Source organism: Geotrypetes seraphini, chromosome 1 (assembly GCF_902459505.1).
Source record: "Geotrypetes seraphini chromosome 1, aGeoSer1.1, whole genome shotgun sequence".
Taxonomy (NCBI): domain Eukaryota; kingdom Metazoa; phylum Chordata; class Amphibia; order Gymnophiona; family Dermophiidae; genus Geotrypetes; species Geotrypetes seraphini.
Window position 1 is genome coordinate 21,316,252 of NC_047084.1, and position 19,080 is coordinate 21,335,331.

Consider the following 19,080-nt stretch of genomic DNA (forward strand, 5'->3'; position numbering starts at 1 on the left):
TGCAGAAGAGCTGATCAGATTGATTCTGGCGCTCAACTTGAGGCTGACCTCCCTTGCCCCTATGATCAGAGCAGTAGTGATCTGGAGCAGAGGCAGGCAGACTGTCAACAGCAGCCTCCGGGCTTTAGGGCAGCTAGAGAAGCCACAAGGAATATAGCTGCATTAGATAAACCCAGGCAGAGAAAAGCTGCTTTAGAGCCAAAGCCCATTCCCCTGCTACAGACTGAAGGGGATTGGCTCTGAGCTGTTTAAAAGCAGGCTGAGACAAGCAAGAGGAGGAGGAGCGAGTGACCAGGGTGAGTCACTCCCACAGCCTAAGGCAGGTGAGGAGCTGTGGAGCAGAGCAGGAGAGACAACCGTGCCAGATTGGCCCATGCAGGATTTGGAAGAAATCCTTCCCACTTCAAACTTCCAGATTCCAGACCGTGTGGAAAGCATGGAGGTACAAGTAGCTGGCCCTATGCTAGAGAGCCAGACAGAATGTATGGAAACTGAATGAAGAAAGTGAGTAACTGGGAAACCATTAGTGGTTTGTGGTTTTTTTTCCCTTTTGCCTATGTTTTTCTGCTGTGCAAACAAGCCTGAAGAATGTGAGATAGGTTTGGACTTTATGAGTATTTTTGGGTTAAGAATAACACTTACCTGAATCCTAAACTATGGAAGTGATTTAAAGTCAAGTTTGGAAACAAGAGGCTCAAGATAGAACATTTTAAGTTTGTGTTTTGAACTTTAGAAATCCTGCTGTGGCTCCCGTTCCTGAAGAGCTAATTAGCTTATCTCCCTCAGCTGTTTGTTTTGCCTGCACAGGGAGCTGAGGGAAAAGCTGATCCGTTTGCAAGAGCTATATTGCCTAAAGAGTTTTGGTTTAATTTGGATTTACAGCAAAGGTTTATTTCAAACTTTATTTGGCTGCTGAAATCTGCTGTTACATGCCTCTGATATTAATACTGAGAGAAAGTTTGAATTATGAGTGAACACCAGGGTAAAGCAATCCTGAGTCAGAGCACATGATTCCAGAAATAACCAACTACAGGAAGTTGCTGTTTTGTTAAAGCTTTATTTTTGCAATTAACTTTATTTTGGAAAACATGCAAAAGTGTTCTTTATTTTATGTTACATCTTTTTGACCACCTGGTCAGAATAAAACATCATATTCCTATTTGAAGAACTTGGTTTCACTGGTGATATTTGGAAACTCTTTGCTTGCCTTGTCTCTCATAGGCCTAGGCGGTCGCCTAGAGCCACCTGAAAAGTCCTGAAGGTACCCCTGGTTAGAGGGGACACGCCAGAATCCTTGTGTTTGTCACACGACAGCCCGCCGCTGCAGAGGGTTTGTGACAGTATCTATCAACAACTTTTTTTTTTTTTTTTTTTCTCAAATATATTTTATTGAATTTTCAGAAAAGAATTACAAACTCACAAACAGCCACGGTGTACAACAATACAGTATGAATACCAAGATCCATCACAACTTCACCATGTACCAAATATGTCACCCTCCCAACATCCCACCCTCCCATCCCCATTCCCAATCCCTAACCAAAACAAAATACACAGCACAATCCGATGCAGTTCCCAGAAATACATTAAACATTCAGTATATGACTACGTGTTCTAGGCGTCAATGTGTCACAAAAAGGTAACCAACATGTGCTAAATGACCGTCCCTGTGCAGAGTCCAATGAAGAGAAGCCGAGTCGCTCCATAGAAGCTTGGTGAATCATGAGCGTGCGCCATCGAGAGAGGGTCGGAGAATCAGCAGTTATCCAACAGAGCAAAATCGCCTTTTTCCCCAACAAGACCACCTTGGACAGAAAACTTCGAAATCCCTTCGGTGCAGACAGACGAATACTTTCCAATGTAAATAGCATAATCGGAGCTAGAGTAAAATTGTAAGTCCACATGAGTTGAACATGTAAGTTTAGCTGATGCCAGCTATCAACAACTTTTAAGAGACACTATTCTCAGTCCATGTCTTCTTCTAAGGCGCCTCCTCAAAAGCATCCCAGACAACAATGTACCCAGAAACAACAAACTCGGCCTCAGCAAAAATCCACTCAGTCTTTTTGACTTTCTCATCCAGATACTGGCCATTGTTCAACCAGCTCATCCTCTCACTCATCCCATTGGAGGTTGCCTTATTCTGTATCATCATCATTGGACCCTGATCACCACTGACAGCTGGGTTTTAAAGATCATAAAAGAAGGATGTGCTCTCCGTCTTCGCAAACTTCCACCATACAGACCACCAAGAAAGTACATTTTAAACTGTAAGCAGAACTCCCTTCTTCAACAAGAACTCTTGGGTCTTCACAGTTGCATGCCATTGAACCAATACCCCCTCAGCATAGGGGCTGGGTGTTCTATTCCAAGTATTTTCTCATACCAAAGAAGACTGGAGGACTGCGTCCAATCCTCGACCCTCTGAGCCCTCAACAACTACTTACTCAAAGAGAAGTTTCGCATGTTATCCCTCGGCACACTTTATCCCCTCTTAGAGAAGAATGACTGGCTTTGCTCTCTGGATCTCAAAGAAGCATACACGCATATCCCTATACTTCCAGCCCACAGAAAATACCTTCATTTTCAGATAGGAACATATCATCTACAATACAGGCCTATTGTGTAAATCGCTATGAACTACTGGTTAGGTGGTATATAAAAATAAAAATTATTATTATTATGATACACACAGACAATCAAGTTATTGTGTACTATATCAACAAGCAAGGGGGCACGGGTTCTCGCCTCCTTTGCAAAAAAGTGACTCAAATCTGGAATTGAGCCATTCCACAAAACATCTTCCTTAAGGCAGTATATCTGGCAGGCAAGCAGAAAGTACTGGCAGACAAGCTAAGTAGGTACCTTCAACCTCACGAGTGGTCTTTGAACATGAAGACAGTTCAACGAATCTTGTCAGCATAGGGAACCCCTCAGATAGATCTGTTTGCATCTCCCAAGAATTACAAACTACCACAGTTTTGTTCCAGGCTGCACTCGTCACATCGTCTAGAATCCGATGCCTTCCTGATAGATTGGACAGACAGGTTTCTTCATGCCTTTCTTTTGATCCCCTTAATAGGGAAACTTCTAGTCAAATTCAAATGGGAGCCAGCTACAATGATTCTTATTGCTCCAAGATGGCCAAGACTGCCCTGGTTCCCTCTTCTACTTCAACTCAGTGCAAGGGAGCTTATCTCTCTGCAGCCTACCCAACTCTTTTCACTCAGAACGAAGGGTCTCTACTTCACCCCAATCTACATTCATTAGCTTTAACAGCCTGATACCTCTCTCCCACAGACTGAATGATATTCATCTCTCTGCTCCAGTTTCAGCTATCATTGATGCTGCTTGGAAACCTTCCACTCAATGCTGCTATTGTTTTAAGTGAACTCATTTTTCCTCATGGTGTACTCAGCAAGCTCTATTTCCAGATATGTGTCCCCTGTTTTCAGTTTTGGATTATCTTTTACAGCTCTCAGACTCGAGTCTAAAGACTACTTCAGTGAAAGTACACCTCAGTTCCTTTAGTGCCTTTCACATCCCTCTTTAAGATAAACCTTTGTCTACACACCCATTGGTTTCCAAGTTTATGAAGGGACTGATGCACACAAAACCAGCAATCAAAGCTCCTCCAGTTTCTTGGGACCTCAGTGTTGTACTTTCCACTCTCATAAAGCCACTGTTTGAGCCATTAACTTCTTCTTCACTCAGATATCTCACATAGAAAGTGGTTTTTCTGATCTGCATCACTTCAGCTCGGATCAAAGGCCAAAAACAATCCTGAGCAAAACTTTGTCCTTCACAGAGGAGTGGGACTTGGTGTGATAGTATGTGATGGTGGCCAAACAGATTGAAAAGGCGATGGCAAAATCTAGAAGGGTACAAGCATGCATAGGGAGAGGTATGGCCAGTAGGAAAAAGGAGGAATTGATGCACCTGATTTAAGACTCTGGTGAGACCTCATTTAGAATACTGTACACAATTTTGGAGACCACACCTTCAAAAAGATATAAACATGATGGAGTCAGTCCAGAGGAAGGCTACTAAAATGGTCAGTGTTCTTCATCATAAGACCCATGGGGACAGATTTAAAGATCTTAATATGTATACTTTGGAGGAAAGGTGGGAAAGGGGAGATATGATGGAAACCATTTAAATACCTACATGACATAAATGCACACGAGGCAACTCTCATTTAAAAGGAAGCTTCAGAATGAGAGAGCATAGGGTGAAGTTAAGCGGTGATAGGCTAAGGAGTAATCTAAGGAAATACTTTTTTACAGAAAGGATGGTAGATGCGTGGAATAGTCTTCCGTTAGAGGTGGTGAAGTCTTTGCATATTCCCTGCTGATCAGTTGCGTCACTTTGTGAGAGTCAGTGGAAGCTAACAGGAGCACCCCAAGCCTCACATGTCATCTGGGGATAAATATTCAGCCAGTGGTGAGTGTTTTGCCTACTGTAGCTGGCTTTATTTCTGGCATTGAACATCTGGTTTGTGGTGCTGGCTGATATATAGCTAGCTGTTAAGTCGATATTTGGAACTTAACCAGAAATGGGTCATTGCATAAAAATAAAACTGTGTTTTATATGGTTACCCTGGCTGGTTAAATGTTGACTCTACCCCCAAAATAACAGGTTTTCACTTAGGTACTACCCACAAATTTTCAGTGGTGATAACTGGTTAAATGCTACTGAAAAATAACAGATAGCCAGAACAAGTGATTTTATTTTATTTTATTTTTTAATTTATTTATCATTTCAAATAATTACATACACAATTGTACAGGAACTACTGAATACATCTCTTCAATTCATCAAATGATAAATTAATATGAAACATTAAAAAGAAGAAAAATCTTTAACATAGTCCACCTGTGGAGGGAGAAAAAGCATCAAGAAACCACCTTATGGGAATCAAGGATTTAACTAAATATAATAAAGAGGAAAAATTACTCGCACATACATCATTCCTAATATTCCATGATCACATTGTACTGTTTCGCTCTGGACCACGGTAGAAACCCCTTTACCTTCCAAAAAGAAACCCAATTGGGCAGATTCAAAGAAAATATACTTGTTCCCTTGATAGGAAACGAACACTTGCAAGGAAATCTTAATTGAAAACTTGCCCTTAAAGAAATCACTCTTGTACGGTAAAAATTCTTTCCTGCGAGATTGAGTCCATTTAGATACATCTGTAAATATATTCACCTTTTCACCTAAATAGGAGACCTGTTTCATTTTAAAATATAGCTTCAATAGCATTTCTTTATCTTGTAGAAACACAAGCGTAACTAACAATGTAGCACGGCCTAGCACCTTTATCTCAGAAGATTCCAAAACATCTAACTCGGTTTTCTCCCCTTGAGTATCGTCTGAAATCTTTAAGTAGTAAATTTTTTGTATAGGGGGTAAATTAGAGTCTGGAACTTTCAACACTGTTACCAAAAATTTTTTAAAGAGTTCTAGAGGAGACATATATTTAGCAATTGGAAAATTTAAAAGTCTTAAATTTAAATTTCATTGTTGATTCTCCAAGTTTTCTATTTTCCTCATGATTAACATTTTATCAGTAGATTATTTGACAAGCAAAGTCTTCGTTTCGTTTGTTGTTTTCTCCAATTTAGTTAACTATTCCTTCTGAAGTTGAACAGATGTCCCCAAATGGGTTATCTTAGCAGATGAATTTAAGGTATCAGTAACAAAGTTTTCTATTGCGGTCCAAATTGAATCCAGAGTCACTTCTGGCGGTTTCACAAGTGGCTTGAGGGGGGAAAAAATCAGCCAGTTGAAATATGGCTCCTTCCATGGGACACAGCCCACGGGCTCCCTCACTCTCACTACCACTCTGTCCCAGCGGGAAAGAACTCCCTGCTTGCATCGGCTCCAAAACGTGAGTCGATGACGACGTGCTGACATCTGGGTTAGCTGGATATTCGGGATGTTCCTCTCCAGATCCAGTATGTCCCAAGCTCGTCAGTCCCGTCTCAGCGTCTCCAGGCTTAGGGGGAGTGTATGGTCCACGCGGGCTCAGCAACAAATCGCCGTATAAGCTATGCACTTCCCCTGGCATAGCAGCAGAAACATCTGCAGAGGTTTGATGGACTGTGAACGCTGTTATCACAGTCTGTCGCGGTGTTGAGGTTTCCGGAGCAGCTGGAGGATTGTCCCTCGGCCTTCCCTATCTTTTAGGCATAACAGCAGGTAATTCAAAAATATGGTTAAGAGGAAAATCCCTAACATGACGGGAGATCTCTCAACTCGCGTCTTGCTTGAGTGCCATCTTGCTTTTTCTCCCCTGAACAAGTGATTTTAACCGACCAGCTGCCATTTCTGGCTGGTTAAATCCTTTTGAATATTAGCTGGCTTTTAGCAGTTCTCCCCTCAGTCCAGCTTTCTTTGATCTGCAGCAGCTCTCTCCACCCTCACACGTGCAGCTGATCCAAACTGGCATTTTTAGAGCACTGTTCCAGGTGCCAGGACATTCATGTTCTGCCAACCTGGGTCTGATATGATTTGGTGAATGTTTTATGTGATTAAATTGGTTTTAATTATAAAAATAAATTGAAGAGCAAATAATTTTTAAACTGATTCATTTATTTCCCTTAGTGATGTATTTTTGGTGAATAGCTCAAAGAAGTTAGTCTTAGCAGTACACAGCTGCAGTACCATGAAGACGAAAGGTTTTGAATTCTTTTATTTTATTTTCTAGAGTCAAGCTGTCAGATGTTTTCCAGCCAGTCTCAGACGGGTCTTTTCCAAGAGTTTTTGTTAAGAGCAAACAAGTATACTAAACTGCAGATGGTGGGAGACTCCACAGAGACAGACAGGAAACTTATACTTGTAGAAGTGAGTGACGCTCAGAAAAAAACTGGCAGAATTTTAGAAGGCAATACACTTTCCCCCTCCGTATTCGCGGTTCTGTTAACCATGGTTTTGATTATTCGCGGTTTTTCATTCCCTAGCTCCGACTCCTAATTTACATCACAGGACATCACTGCTCCCGGCGCTTCATAGAGGAAATCGCTGCTCCCAGCGTTGTATGGAGCAAATTGCTACACTTGAAGGTCAGATTATTCGCGGGTTTGTATCTTTTGTAGGGTTTTTTTTTTTAACAGAAAAACCGCGAATAACATATGAAAAGTTATTCGCGGTATTTCTGTATTCGCGGCCATGCTGTTCCCCTATCACCGCAAATGCGGAGGGAGAAGTGTACTTAATCCTTTTTCTTGTTTTGTATGTGGGTTGACACTTTCCTTCTCTTCCTTCTGGTTTAATGAAAGCACCCAATAATAGAGGAAAAAAAAAAAAAATTTCGCTGGAATGTTTGGCTGTGCTTTTCTTTAATTAAATACAGTTTTATTTTGGAGCACCTGACCTTTCTGTGAAAGTTGAAGGACAGTATTCTGGTACCAGCACTGGCTCTGAGTATCCCTTGTCTACTCTCAATAACCATGGCTTCTGCATCTGTATGTTACCAAATCACTTTTTGGTGTTTGCATCTCCTATCGTAATATCCCTCAAATAAGTGAGTTAATACATGAATTTGTTATTGGGGTGTTACTATCTACTGTCTTCTATGCTAGACAGAACACGTAACAGTCAGTGCATCAGTGGACGGGGGATGTTGTAGTTGGCTCTTGTAATGCTACTCAAGATAAACAACAGACCTAGTTTCGAGGTGAATGAAGTGGGAGGGAATAAGTTGGTGAATCTACTTTTACTCTAGTTAAGATTTAAATAATGCTATTTTTCAATGAGTTGGAGACACTACTCATTTTAAGCAATAAGCAACTCCTGATTTGATTTTCTAATCCCATACGTGGGCTGGAATGGCTTCATCTGTTTATTTTCCCTCCATGTGCCTGCTTCCGATTATTTATTTATTTATTATTGACCAAAGCGGCTCACAGATTATAATAATAATAACTTTATTTTTGTATACCGCTATACCCTGAAGAGTTCTAGGCGGTTCACATTAGTTAGACAGAGATTACAAGTGGTTACATATCAAATTGATCATAGAGTTGCGAACAGCAAGGAGAGAAGTAGGGGGGAGAGGAGGGAGACAGGGGAGGGGAGTAGATCAGAAGGGGGGGAGGAGGAGGATTGGAAAAGGGCATTAAGGGTCTTGGTCTCGGAATAGGTGAGTTTTGAGTAATTTTCTAAAGTCGAGGTAGTTGTAGGCCTTGAGGACCATTTGGGCTAGCCAAGGGTTTAGTTTAGCGGCTTGGAAGGCGTAGGTTTTATCAAGGAATTTTTTTGAGTGGCATAGTTTTAGGGAGGGGAAGGCGAAGAGTTGAATTTTTTTGGGAGTTCTTATAGTTGTGGTTAAGGGTGAAGTGAGGGGTGATGTAGCTTGGGGATAAACCAAATATTGTTTATGTGTTTTCAACAGGACATGCCAAACATATTCTACAGGGAGCCTGCCAGTTTGCATCAAATTCTGAGGTGGGTGAGAAATGCAAAGCAGCTTGTTAAGTGGAGGTAAAAAACTAGATCTATCAGGAACTAACCTGAAATCTACATGTGTTTAACTCCAGACGATTTGTGCAAACTGGTCGTTGTCCCCTGGTGTTCATAGTCTCTGATAGTATCAGTGGAGATATTAACCAGAGACTGCTGTTCCCCAAGGAGATCCAGGAAGAGCTCTCCTTTTCTAATATTAGGTGAGGAAGAATTTTTACCGCACACATTGCTGTGGTTGTGAGTGGAAGCTGGAAATTTGGCACGTGGTACTTACTTTATTCTGTTTTATTTTTGATAGTTTCAACCCTGTGGCTCCAACAAGCATGATGAAAGTACTTAATCGAATAGCCACTTCTGAAACTAATTGGGTAAGAAGCCAAGAATTCTTTTTTTTTTTTTTAATAAATTTTTCATCATTACAATTTCACAAAGAAATATGAAAAGGAGAAATACAATCAGTTCTCAGATATAAACATACAAAACCAAAATTCCTTTCAAGCCCATATTAATGGAAAAACCTGCTTATATACTAAAGAAAACAAAATAGGAAATATCAATTGGACTTCTTGTCTATTTACAAAATGGACCTCTCGTCCATTTATAATAAAACGGGTACAAGAATTGTATAATGGTGAACTAACTCTAAATAAAATGTTGTTTCAGATTATTGTATTACTAAGGGCTCTTTTTACAAAGGTGCGTTAGGACCTTAACACGTGGAATAGCGCGCACTAGCCGCTATTGCCTCCTTTTAAGCAGGCGGTAATTTTTTGGCTAGTGCACGTGCTAATCTTTTGCGTGCGCTAAATACGCTAGCGTACCTTAGTAAAAGGAGCTCTAAGTCTTTCAGCAAGAAAACCTACCAACATTTGAAATTCTTGATTAGTTGAAAGTAGGTAAGATACACATGAATGCTGTACCTGTTCACAGGTTTTCATAGAGCTGACATCATTGCTCTTTTTTTTTTTTTAAGCTTCATTAGTGGCAGGGCACACTAATTTTTCTGTGCAAGCCAATTAGTTGAGTCCTTTCTCCTATGCCCTGCCTCAAGAGGAGAACCAGAATTTGTTTTAATCTCACTGTTGCCAGTGTCCCTTGCTTCCAAGTGTGAGAAGCAGATGATAAGAATTGTGTGTTAGCAAAGAGAATGTATATATGGGTAAATGCTCAGAAAATGGGAGAGGGGGAAAGAGGTAGTGGTCAGATGTAGAAAAAGAGGCAGTAAGGACTAGTGGCATACTGTGGGTTTCCAGCAATTTGGAGCAAGTGTTTAGTGTTCCACCCCTGAGCACACAACATTGCAAAGGTCCAGCCCCTCCTCTAGTGTTCCCCCTCAGGCTACCCTTCCTCTCTAGAATTCTGGGTGGGACATACCCTGAGAAAGTGGGGAGGAGAAAGAGGCAAAAGGATAGATGGGAAGAGGGCAAGAAATGGAGAGATGGTAGAGATAAAGGTTGGGAAATATGGAGGGATGGGAAAGAAGAAATTATTTGAAAGTTCTTTAAGGAGAAAAAATGACCCCCCCCCCTAAATAAAACCTACTTTACTTAAACTGTGTCACTATTAATCGTAATTATCGTATGTTTAGAGAGCTACATTGGCATCTGGTGCAGGCTTGAATATACTTTAAGGTAGTGTGTTTAATTTTTAAAACTTTAGAAGGCTGTTGTCCTAATGAATTGGTTTCTTTGATTAATTTGTTAGGTTCATTTAGGGACGGTCATAAGCGCAATCTTCTGCTATTGAAATTTTCCTCTGTTAAGAATGTTAAATATAAGCCATTTTTTCTAGTGCTAAAGGTGTTTTATTCTGGACAGTAGGGTATTCTCCCCATGTTCACAAATCATGCAGAAGGAATCCGCTCCAGGTTTTCAACTCCTTCTATTGAGGGCTCAGCTACCCTTCAGTTTTTCCTTCTGCACATTAGCCAGAAGGTGTCTTTCTGATGTGCTCTGTATATTTCTTTTTTATTTGCAGTATTTTTCACAGTTTTTGTGGCTATCAATGCGCCAGAGCTCTCCAGTTCAGGAAAGAACTGTGCTTTCCTACTGAATCATAGGGGCTTGAGAGCAGGCTGTTAGGCATCTGTAGGAGGCTCAGTGGGGCTCTTCAGGGTGCCAGCTGTCCTGCACTTTCGTGGTTTCGCGGAGATTGAGGATCAAACGGACTTTGGTCTGACTGGCAGTCCGAAGATCTCAAGTTGATTGAGGCAAAATTTCTTATCCCATATCCAGCTACTTCTTAGAACTCAGGCAGGCTGCAGCACATTCAGAGCACATGTCATGGTGAGTAAGGTTATTGTAACCTATGGGCAAAATCAGGAGGGTCTGAAAATCCTGTTTTTAAGGGTTTCTGCCATTTCCTATAGTATCCCCCATCTCTAAAATTCAGTTCTAGTGCAACAGGCACACTATTCCTGAACCTTCTATTCCCATGAGAATTTGTGTAGTGAGCTTCATTAGAATTTTTAGCTCCACCTCCCATCTCTCTGGGCTGTGCTCCAATTCCTCAGTTTGTCTCTCTATCTACACGCAAGATGGTAGGAACCTGTCTCTTCGGCTCGTGTTTATTTTTCCTGGGACATTTCTGGCTGCGTGAGAGCTCAGACTTAGAGGTCTGAAGTCTGTAGCCAAGGGACAGCCTGCTTGTCAGGTCACCTATTTTGCCGACCTGCATTAACAGTTCGGGACCGTTCCTTTGGGATCAAGACTCGCCTCAGAGGGCTTGAGCGCAGGCTGAGTGGCTCCATGGTAATTTTCTCCAGGATCAGGACTGATTTGCATTTCCTTCCCCCATCTCCACACATGAGGTCCAGTGGGGGGGGGGGTTGATGTCTCAGACCAGTCTTGGGGGGGACTGCTTTTCTGTGTCCCTACTGTCCAGAATGACATACCTGTTGCACTAGAAAAAGAGATTAGGTTTTTACCTTGCTAATATCTTTTCTTGTAGATAGGTGAGTTATTCTGGAACCCCTGCCCTGTCAGTATTTACTCTGCCTGCCTACTGTCTCAATTAGGAAGTTCAAGTCCAAACTGAGATTTTTGATGTTAAGTCAGACCTTAAGGGTATGAAGAATAATCTATTGCTATAACACTTTGGGGGAATGTTTGAGCTTCATAAATGTTTGATGGTATGGTTATTTCAATGTTTTGATTGTTCAATTAAAATGTTAACATGTTTGTTATACTTTTTCAGAGCAGAACAGATATGTAGTTTGGGGAGTCTGCCCATACCCCTCCTTCTTATGTGTTCTATATAAGACTATTGCCTGCTTTGGTACAAACAGAAGGGGGTAGCAGAGCCCTCTGGAGAAGGTGGCGGAGTTGAAAACCTGGAATGGATTTTTTTCTGCATGGCTCACAGACATGGAGAGAATACCCTACTGTCCAGAATGACACACCTGTCTACTAGAAAAGATATTAGCAAGGTAGGAACCTAATCTCTTTTTCTTGCGTTGGTTGTAGCAAAGTGAATTAGGGGGAAGATTCTCAAAACCCACCATGCCTTTAACGATGGTCCCTAAACAGGTTCTAGCAAGTTTAATGTGGAAATATTCAACCAGCCAATTCTCAAAAGGGCTCACTGCGGTCTTTTCCGAGCTTCCTGGCAGACTCTGACTCTGCCATGCAAATGTATTACCACAAGGTCATTAATATTTAAGTGAGCACTTCGGGCAATTCCCTGTTATTGCCAGGTGATTTCCTAACCTCACTGTCCTACATTGGCATGTCAATGCCTGAGCGCTGATTGACTCAGGCATTGACAGGAAAGTAAGGCTTGACAGCTCAGACCTGCCAGAATAGTTTGCCCTATCCACCCAACACCCCCGGCAGGAGGGATGTGCACTCCCTCCCGCTGCTGCCGTCAAGCACCCCCCCCAGCAGCAGGAGGGATGCTCACTTCCTCCCACCGCTGCTGTCAAGCAAACCCCCCACCCCCCGATACCCCCTAAGCAGCGGGAGAATTGCCCACTCCCTCTGTGCCTCCGATGACCCCCGCCCCCTACCTTGTTCATGATGGCTGGCCGGAGGAATGCTTAATCCCTCTGGCCAACAGACGCGCCTCTCTTCAAAATGGCAGGCCTTCCCCTCCCTGGTGCATCCTGGGATTCTCTGGGGAGGGGCCTAAGGCTCTGATTGGCCCAGGTTGCTTAAGGCCCCTCCCCTTTGGTGCTGCTTCTGGACAACTGTGGTGTTGCCATACTAGTTGTGTGATGTTCATTTTGCTAAGTTTCAAGTTTCAAGTTTATTAGGATTTTATATACCGCCTATCAAGGTTATCTAAGCGGTTTTTACAATCAGGTACTCAAGCATTTTCCCTCTCTGTCCCGGTGGGCTCACAATCTATCTAACGTACCTGGGGATATGGAGGATTAAGTGACTTGCCCAGGGTCACAAGGAGCAGTGCGGGGTTTGAACCCACAACCCCAGGGTGCTGAGGCTGTAGATCTAACCACTGCACCACACACTCCTCCATACAGCTACAGTTCAGTGTTCTCCATGGTAGTGCAGCAATATTTCACATGTTAAAAGGAGTAACCTGAGGTAGAAATTGAACTCCCCCACACCATTTTCTCTTGTGAATATTATATTGATCTTTTCTCAATTTCTTTAACCTGTCATCATTTCTTACTTTTAAGAGTGGAGGAAGAGTTGCTGTTCCTGATAAAACTGCTCTGGAGCTTCTGTGTTGTGGGAGCTCAGGTGACATTAGAAATGCAATAAACAGTCTCCACTTTTCTTCTTTAACAGGTAATTTTAGAGATTGATATTGATATCTTAACCATGCAGGATAGATAATGAAATCACTTATCTTGCCTGAGGTGTAGCACAGAAGGGGAAGGGTTCACTTAAAATGCTTACTGATATTCTGAGGGTATAGTTGAGTTTAGTTTAATGATATTTGGTATACCGCCTTTCATAACAAGAGCCAAAGTGGATTACAACTAAAGTTCATCAATAATATTTTCCACATGTATTTTCATATGAAACAAATTGTTAGTAAAGGAGATACATAGCTTGGCTTGTTATGTTTGTGCTTGTTAGATTCTTGATATACTGCATTTCTGTGGTACAGGTACAAGATCCTTTTATCCAAAATTCTAAAATCCAAAAAGTTCCAAAAACCAAAATGATTTTTGTAGCATTGTTGCATTACTAATTTGTATAAAAAAAAGCTTGCTTTTATTATCAAAAGTAAAATGAGCCCCAAAGTCACTTTAAAGACTTCACTCTTCGCTGATAGTTCAGTTTTTTCATCTTACCTCACACTGGTGTACCTCTGAAGTGTTGCTGGTGGCCAGGGCGATTCATATTCATTGTCTGCTGCAGCCCAGCACACTTCTCTCTGTCACTTCAGCCAGGAAGGAAAGAAGAGGAAGTAATGTCAGCAAAACAGGAGGTGACAGAAAGAAGCCTGCAGGACTGCAGCAGGTAACAAATATAAATCACTATGGCCTCTGGTGATACATCATTCCAAAAACCCAAAAATTCTAAAATCCGAAATGTCTTTGGTCCCAAGCGTTTTGTGAACCTATACAACCAAAGAGGTTTACATATTGCATACAGATAACCTCTCTGTCTTTGTTGGGGCTCACAATCTTTTGTACCTGGGGCAATGGAGGGTTAAGTAGCTTGCCTAGAGTCACAAGGAGCCAAAGTGGAAATTGAGCCCTATTCCCCCAGTTTTCTGTGTTGTTACTAGAGCCCAGCTCAAGGGTTTCTTTCTATAGCTTATGTCCTGGCCTTTCATTTGTATTTCTCTATTTGTATTACTTTATTGGTTGGACGAAGAACTTTTCAGCAGCCTCTCATATACGTATACCCTGAGAAAGGTTTGCAATTTGTTTTGTCCATTTGGTTTCATTCAACATGAAAGTTAGTAGTTTGTTAGCTGAGGTTTCATCTGCTTCAGTACAAGCCGGGCTCTCTAGGCTGAGTTTCATTGTTGTTAAGGATAAACTCTGTAGAGAAGTCCTATTTCAATGGAGAGCTGATAACATAAAGTGAAACAGATATTTTATCCTTTAGACTTATGTGGAAAAGATATAGGTTTAACTTTTATACCTTCTATTTGTGCAGTACCATGTAAATTAATAAATTATCCATTTAGCAGCTGAGTATTTCTGCTTAAATGGATAACTTTGCCTAGCACTGGAATGCTTCTAACCAGCATCCCTTTTCAAATAGATATGTATGTGGCCTGGATTTTTAAAATATCAATAAAATCTTATATGGTTGGTGCAAACAACTACATGAAGGATTTGAATATTAAGAACATAAGAATAGCCTTATTGGGTCAGACCAGTGGTCCATCAAGTAGCCCGTTCTCACAGTGGCCAATCCAGGTCACTAGTACCTGGTCAAAACCCAAGGTGTAGCAATATTCCATGCTACCGATCCAGGGCAAGCAGTGGCTTCCCCTGTGTCTTTCTCAATAATAGACTATGGACTTTTCCTCCAGGAACTTGTCCAAACCTTTCTTAAAACCAGCTACGCTATCCACTCTTACCACATCCTCTGTCAATGCATTCCAGAGCTTAACTATTCTCTGAGTGAAAAAAAATTTCCTCCAATTGGTTTTAAAAGTATTTCCCTGTAACTTCATCAAGTGTTTGTCATTTTTTTTCACGGAGTGAAAAATCAATCCACTTGTACCCGTTCTACTCCACTCAGGATTTTGTAGACTTCAATCATATCTCCCCTCAGCCGTCTCTTTTCCAAGCTGAAGTGTATAGTATATAGTCTAGTGTTTCCTAGCTCTTTTATTTAATATTAACCCCTTTTTAACATTTAAAAATTCATGTGACTTCAGAAGACGATTAAAGTGAAGTTTCAGACCTCCGTTTCCCTCATCTCCTGTGTTTACTTCCTCCACCCACCACTTAGAAATATGATGGCAAAATATGAAAATAATAGCAGTAGTCAGCACAGGCAGAAGTACTCTATATGAATTTCCACAAAGGAGGAGGGTGCAGGGCCTAAGAATATTCACTGAATCACCTGTCCCATCTTTACTGCCACTACTGAGCATGGGTCACAGTGGAGGTTTAGAAAGGAGGCAAACAGCCCTGTTCCTGTGACTTCATTTAGGTTCCTGACCAGGACCAGCCCTAACTATTAGGCAAGATTAGGTTGTTGCCTAAGGGAAACAGTTTCTAGGGGCAGCAATGAGCAGTAAAAGCAAGTAAGTCCTAACAGCCACACAAACTCAAAGAACCATTGGCTCATACCTTTTACCTGCAAGGGCAGGTGGAACTAGGCTACTGAGGAGATAACAGACAGTGGAGGGTAGGTGAAGGCTGAGAGGGTAAGTAGAGATGATACAAATGAGAGGATTAGAGATTGGATGAAAGATGGTGGAGGAAATAGGACACTGAGGAAGGAGACAAACAGAGGGAGCAATAGGAATGCTGGAGAGGAGATGAGGGAAATGAGAAAAGCCAAGTAGGTTGATAAGACATGGAAAGGAGACTGAGGAAGGGAGACTGAGAGAAAGGGAATATGAGGGTATAATCAAATGGATGGTTATAAAGGCAGAGAAAAGAAAAGTGGCCCATAAAAAGAAAGACCTGTGCCAGGCAGATATAGTTAAGGAAAGGAAGAAGATAAGAGTAGAGAAGATTAAATGTAAACCTAGAAAAGAATTTAGGAGAAGACTTACAGAAGGAAAATGGAAAAGACTGGGATCAGCCAATTAGAAAAATTAAAAGTCCATACTATAAAAGTATTAAAAAAAAAGCCTCACCTTGCCAGAAAATGTGGTCAAGGTGAGCAGTATAGCTGTGAAAAAAGGTTTGCACAAGTTTTTGAAGAGCAGGTCTGTAAACCAGGTAGACTAGGGTGTCCTTACTTTAGGGAGAGAGTGATAGGGAATGAGTTTTTCTATTAGAATCTGCTGGGCCTTCCAAGTGACCCAGAGTAGTCACTGTTGGAGGCAGGTTGCTGAGTTCAATAGACCATTGGTCTTTCTCAGTATGGTACCTCTTATGTTAAGTAAAACTGGGGTGCTCTTATATTAATCTGCTCTAGAACCCTATCCTATCAAATGGAAAGGAATGAAGCATAAAGATATGAACAGTGGACTTAAGAGAGGAGAATTTTAAATATGGGGTGAATGGAATAGTCGCATGTTTTTTTATACCATAAAAAAATGAATATATGGGAAATATATTAAGAATAACAAATCAAAAAGACTATTATCCTAAAGAGAAAGTGTAACCAAGGAACAGGCAAATTTATGATATCTTCAGCAAAACAGCTGCAGTAGGCAGGCAAGACTGACTATGAAATGAAGAGATGATAGCAGTAGTGGCACAGAAGTGTGGAAGCAAATTGTGCATAGTATGACACCCATTCCCATACCTCCCCCCCTCAAAAAAAAAAAAGTGCTGACATGCTCTATAGGTTGGCCAACAGCAGTTTAGCCTACTGCCTTTAGGAGTTGCCACAAGAACCACATGGGCTGCTGAGGGGTGGGTAAGTGTTGGGAGGGGAGGGGATGGGGAAGGCAAGGTGCCAACAGTAACCTTTGCCCTAAGTTACTGTTGTTTGCTCCAAGATAGTCCTAATTTAGGGAAATTTACCTAGCCCTACAATTTTAAATGGACCTGGCCTGATATCTTTTGGAGGTTTTTAAGGGTAGATATACCCTTGTAAACAACTGTATGGTCTTTAATCCAGAGTTCTTGTTAATATATCTGTCACAGATTCCTCTCTTCAGAGGCCAAACAAGAGGGAGAAAACTGGTCACAAACCAGGGAAATTGTCATCCAGAGCAAAGCAGAAACAGAATTTGGAAAAGTCTTTAGTCAAACAGGAACACTTACAAGCAATTGGTGGCAAAGATGCTTCACTTTTTCTTTTCCGTGCTCTGGGGAAAATCCTATACTGCAAAAGTAAGTGGCATAGATAAATTCACAATCCAAGATTTCTGAAATAGTACAAAGGGCTCATGAAAAGTTCTCATCCCAATCAACAAAGCTGGGGCAGTTTCCATCGAGGGTATACATTTAGTTCAACAATTTTTCTACTTTTTCTGTTCCATATTTTTCTGACAAAATTAAAAAAGTGGAAAATTGCTGGACTAATTGTATAGCCCTCGAGGGAGACTGCCCCAACTGTATTGGTTGGGCTGAGAACTTTTCAGCGGCCCCTTGTACGTACCCTAAGAAAGATTTACAGTTTTTGTCCATTTTGTGTCATTCAACATGAAACTTAGTAGTTTGTTAGCAGAGGTTTCATCTACTTCAGTACAAGCTGGCTTCACATGGACAGTTTGGTTTGCAAAATATTAATGAAACAACTGGTATTCTTTCTTACTGTTTCAGTGTTCATCGATTCTATAGTATTCTCTGAGAGCAAGAGGACCCCACCATTCCAATGCTTTCTTCATTTGTACTTGTTGACTGTTCATTTTTCTGATTAAACAAAGATTTGGGTATTACCTTTTGGTTCAGCTGTCTCTGTCATAGCTCCAATTCTGATTCTTGCTTAGTTATCATTTACACCAGTCTATCGCAAAACTGTGTGCTGTGACGAGATTCCTGATATGCCGCAAGAGGCATGTCATGTAGGCGAGTCAACTGGTGCCTCTCCTCCTCACCAGCGCCTCTCCTCCTTGCAGGCGCCTCTCCTGCTCTCCACACCTCCCCACCGGAGTAGTCATTATAGGATTAACAAGCTCATGCGCAGACATAGATGTGATGATGTCATACATGTGTGTGACATCATTGCATTGACGTCTGCGCATGTGCGGAAACTACAAAGGAGGGAGTCATAATCTTCAAGCAGTGGTGACACATAATGATCAGATTTAGTGTCCATGATTGCCGGGTTCTGAAAGGAGTTCTGGTGCAGGATCACTTGGCTCATAAATTCTTCAGTGATTACACTATGTAAGTTGGGCAGTATTATAGGGGGGAAAAAATCCTAAGGTAGCAGTGTGGTGCTAGGGTCCTTGTCTCAACTTAACTGGAAGCCCAAAGGAATAGAGGGAAGCTTCCAGATTTAACATAAAATAGAGCAAAGCAAAAGAAAAAAGAATAATTTTCCTATTGCTAGACCACTTAAGACATGCTGGGACTAGAGACATCAACCTACTGAGACTAGATGTATCTGTGATTGCTCTCAAAGTTTTCAGGAATCAGGAACGAATAATCAGGGAAAGAGGAATCTAGCCACTGTTCCATTTAACATTAAGCCATGAGCAACAAAGCAGCTCAGGCAGTTGAATGCAGAATATTAACCATGCTGTAATGCTGCTGTGTGAGAGAGGTACAAATGCTGTTGATTAAACTGAACAAATATACCTGCTTTACAGGGGAACCAGCCACAGAATCTAATCTTCCTCGCCTGCCACTTCATCTATCAGTACATGAGCGAGACCCATTACTAGTTGAACCAGAGGTAACTTTTATTCACATCTCTTAAATGAACTGAGCTAGTTAGTTTTATATCCTTATTTTGGGTAGTGCTTTCCTCTGATCTATTTTAGCTCAAATCTTTGCCTGGCAAAAGGAAATATTTGCTTCTATACTTTCACTGAGGCAGAAGGAACTTGCTTTCCATTCCTACTGGTGCTTGGCATGCAGGGCTTATATTGTATTCA

General features: G+C 41.4%; 1 protein-coding gene across 11 annotated transcripts in view; it reads left to right on the top strand.

The window, feature by feature from the left end:
* The window catches only part of RAD17 (RAD17 checkpoint clamp loader component), a 91,585-nt gene that overhangs the window by 31,988 nt on the left and 40,517 nt on the right, over positions 1–19,080 (top strand). For all 11 annotated transcript variants that reach the window (XM_033926976.1, XM_033927068.1, XM_033927156.1 and 8 more), the window contains exons 6-12: positions 6,716–6,852; positions 8,402–8,454; positions 8,547–8,672; positions 8,771–8,840; positions 13,112–13,223; positions 17,180–17,368; positions 18,793–18,878. In XM_033926976.1, the coding sequence (XP_033782867.1) occupies positions 6,716–6,852; positions 8,402–8,454; positions 8,547–8,672; positions 8,771–8,840; positions 13,112–13,223; positions 17,180–17,368; positions 18,793–18,878 (773 nt within the window). The remainder of the gene's footprint in view (positions 1–6,715; positions 6,853–8,401; positions 8,455–8,546; positions 8,673–8,770; positions 8,841–13,111; positions 13,224–17,179; positions 17,369–18,792; positions 18,879–19,080) is intronic.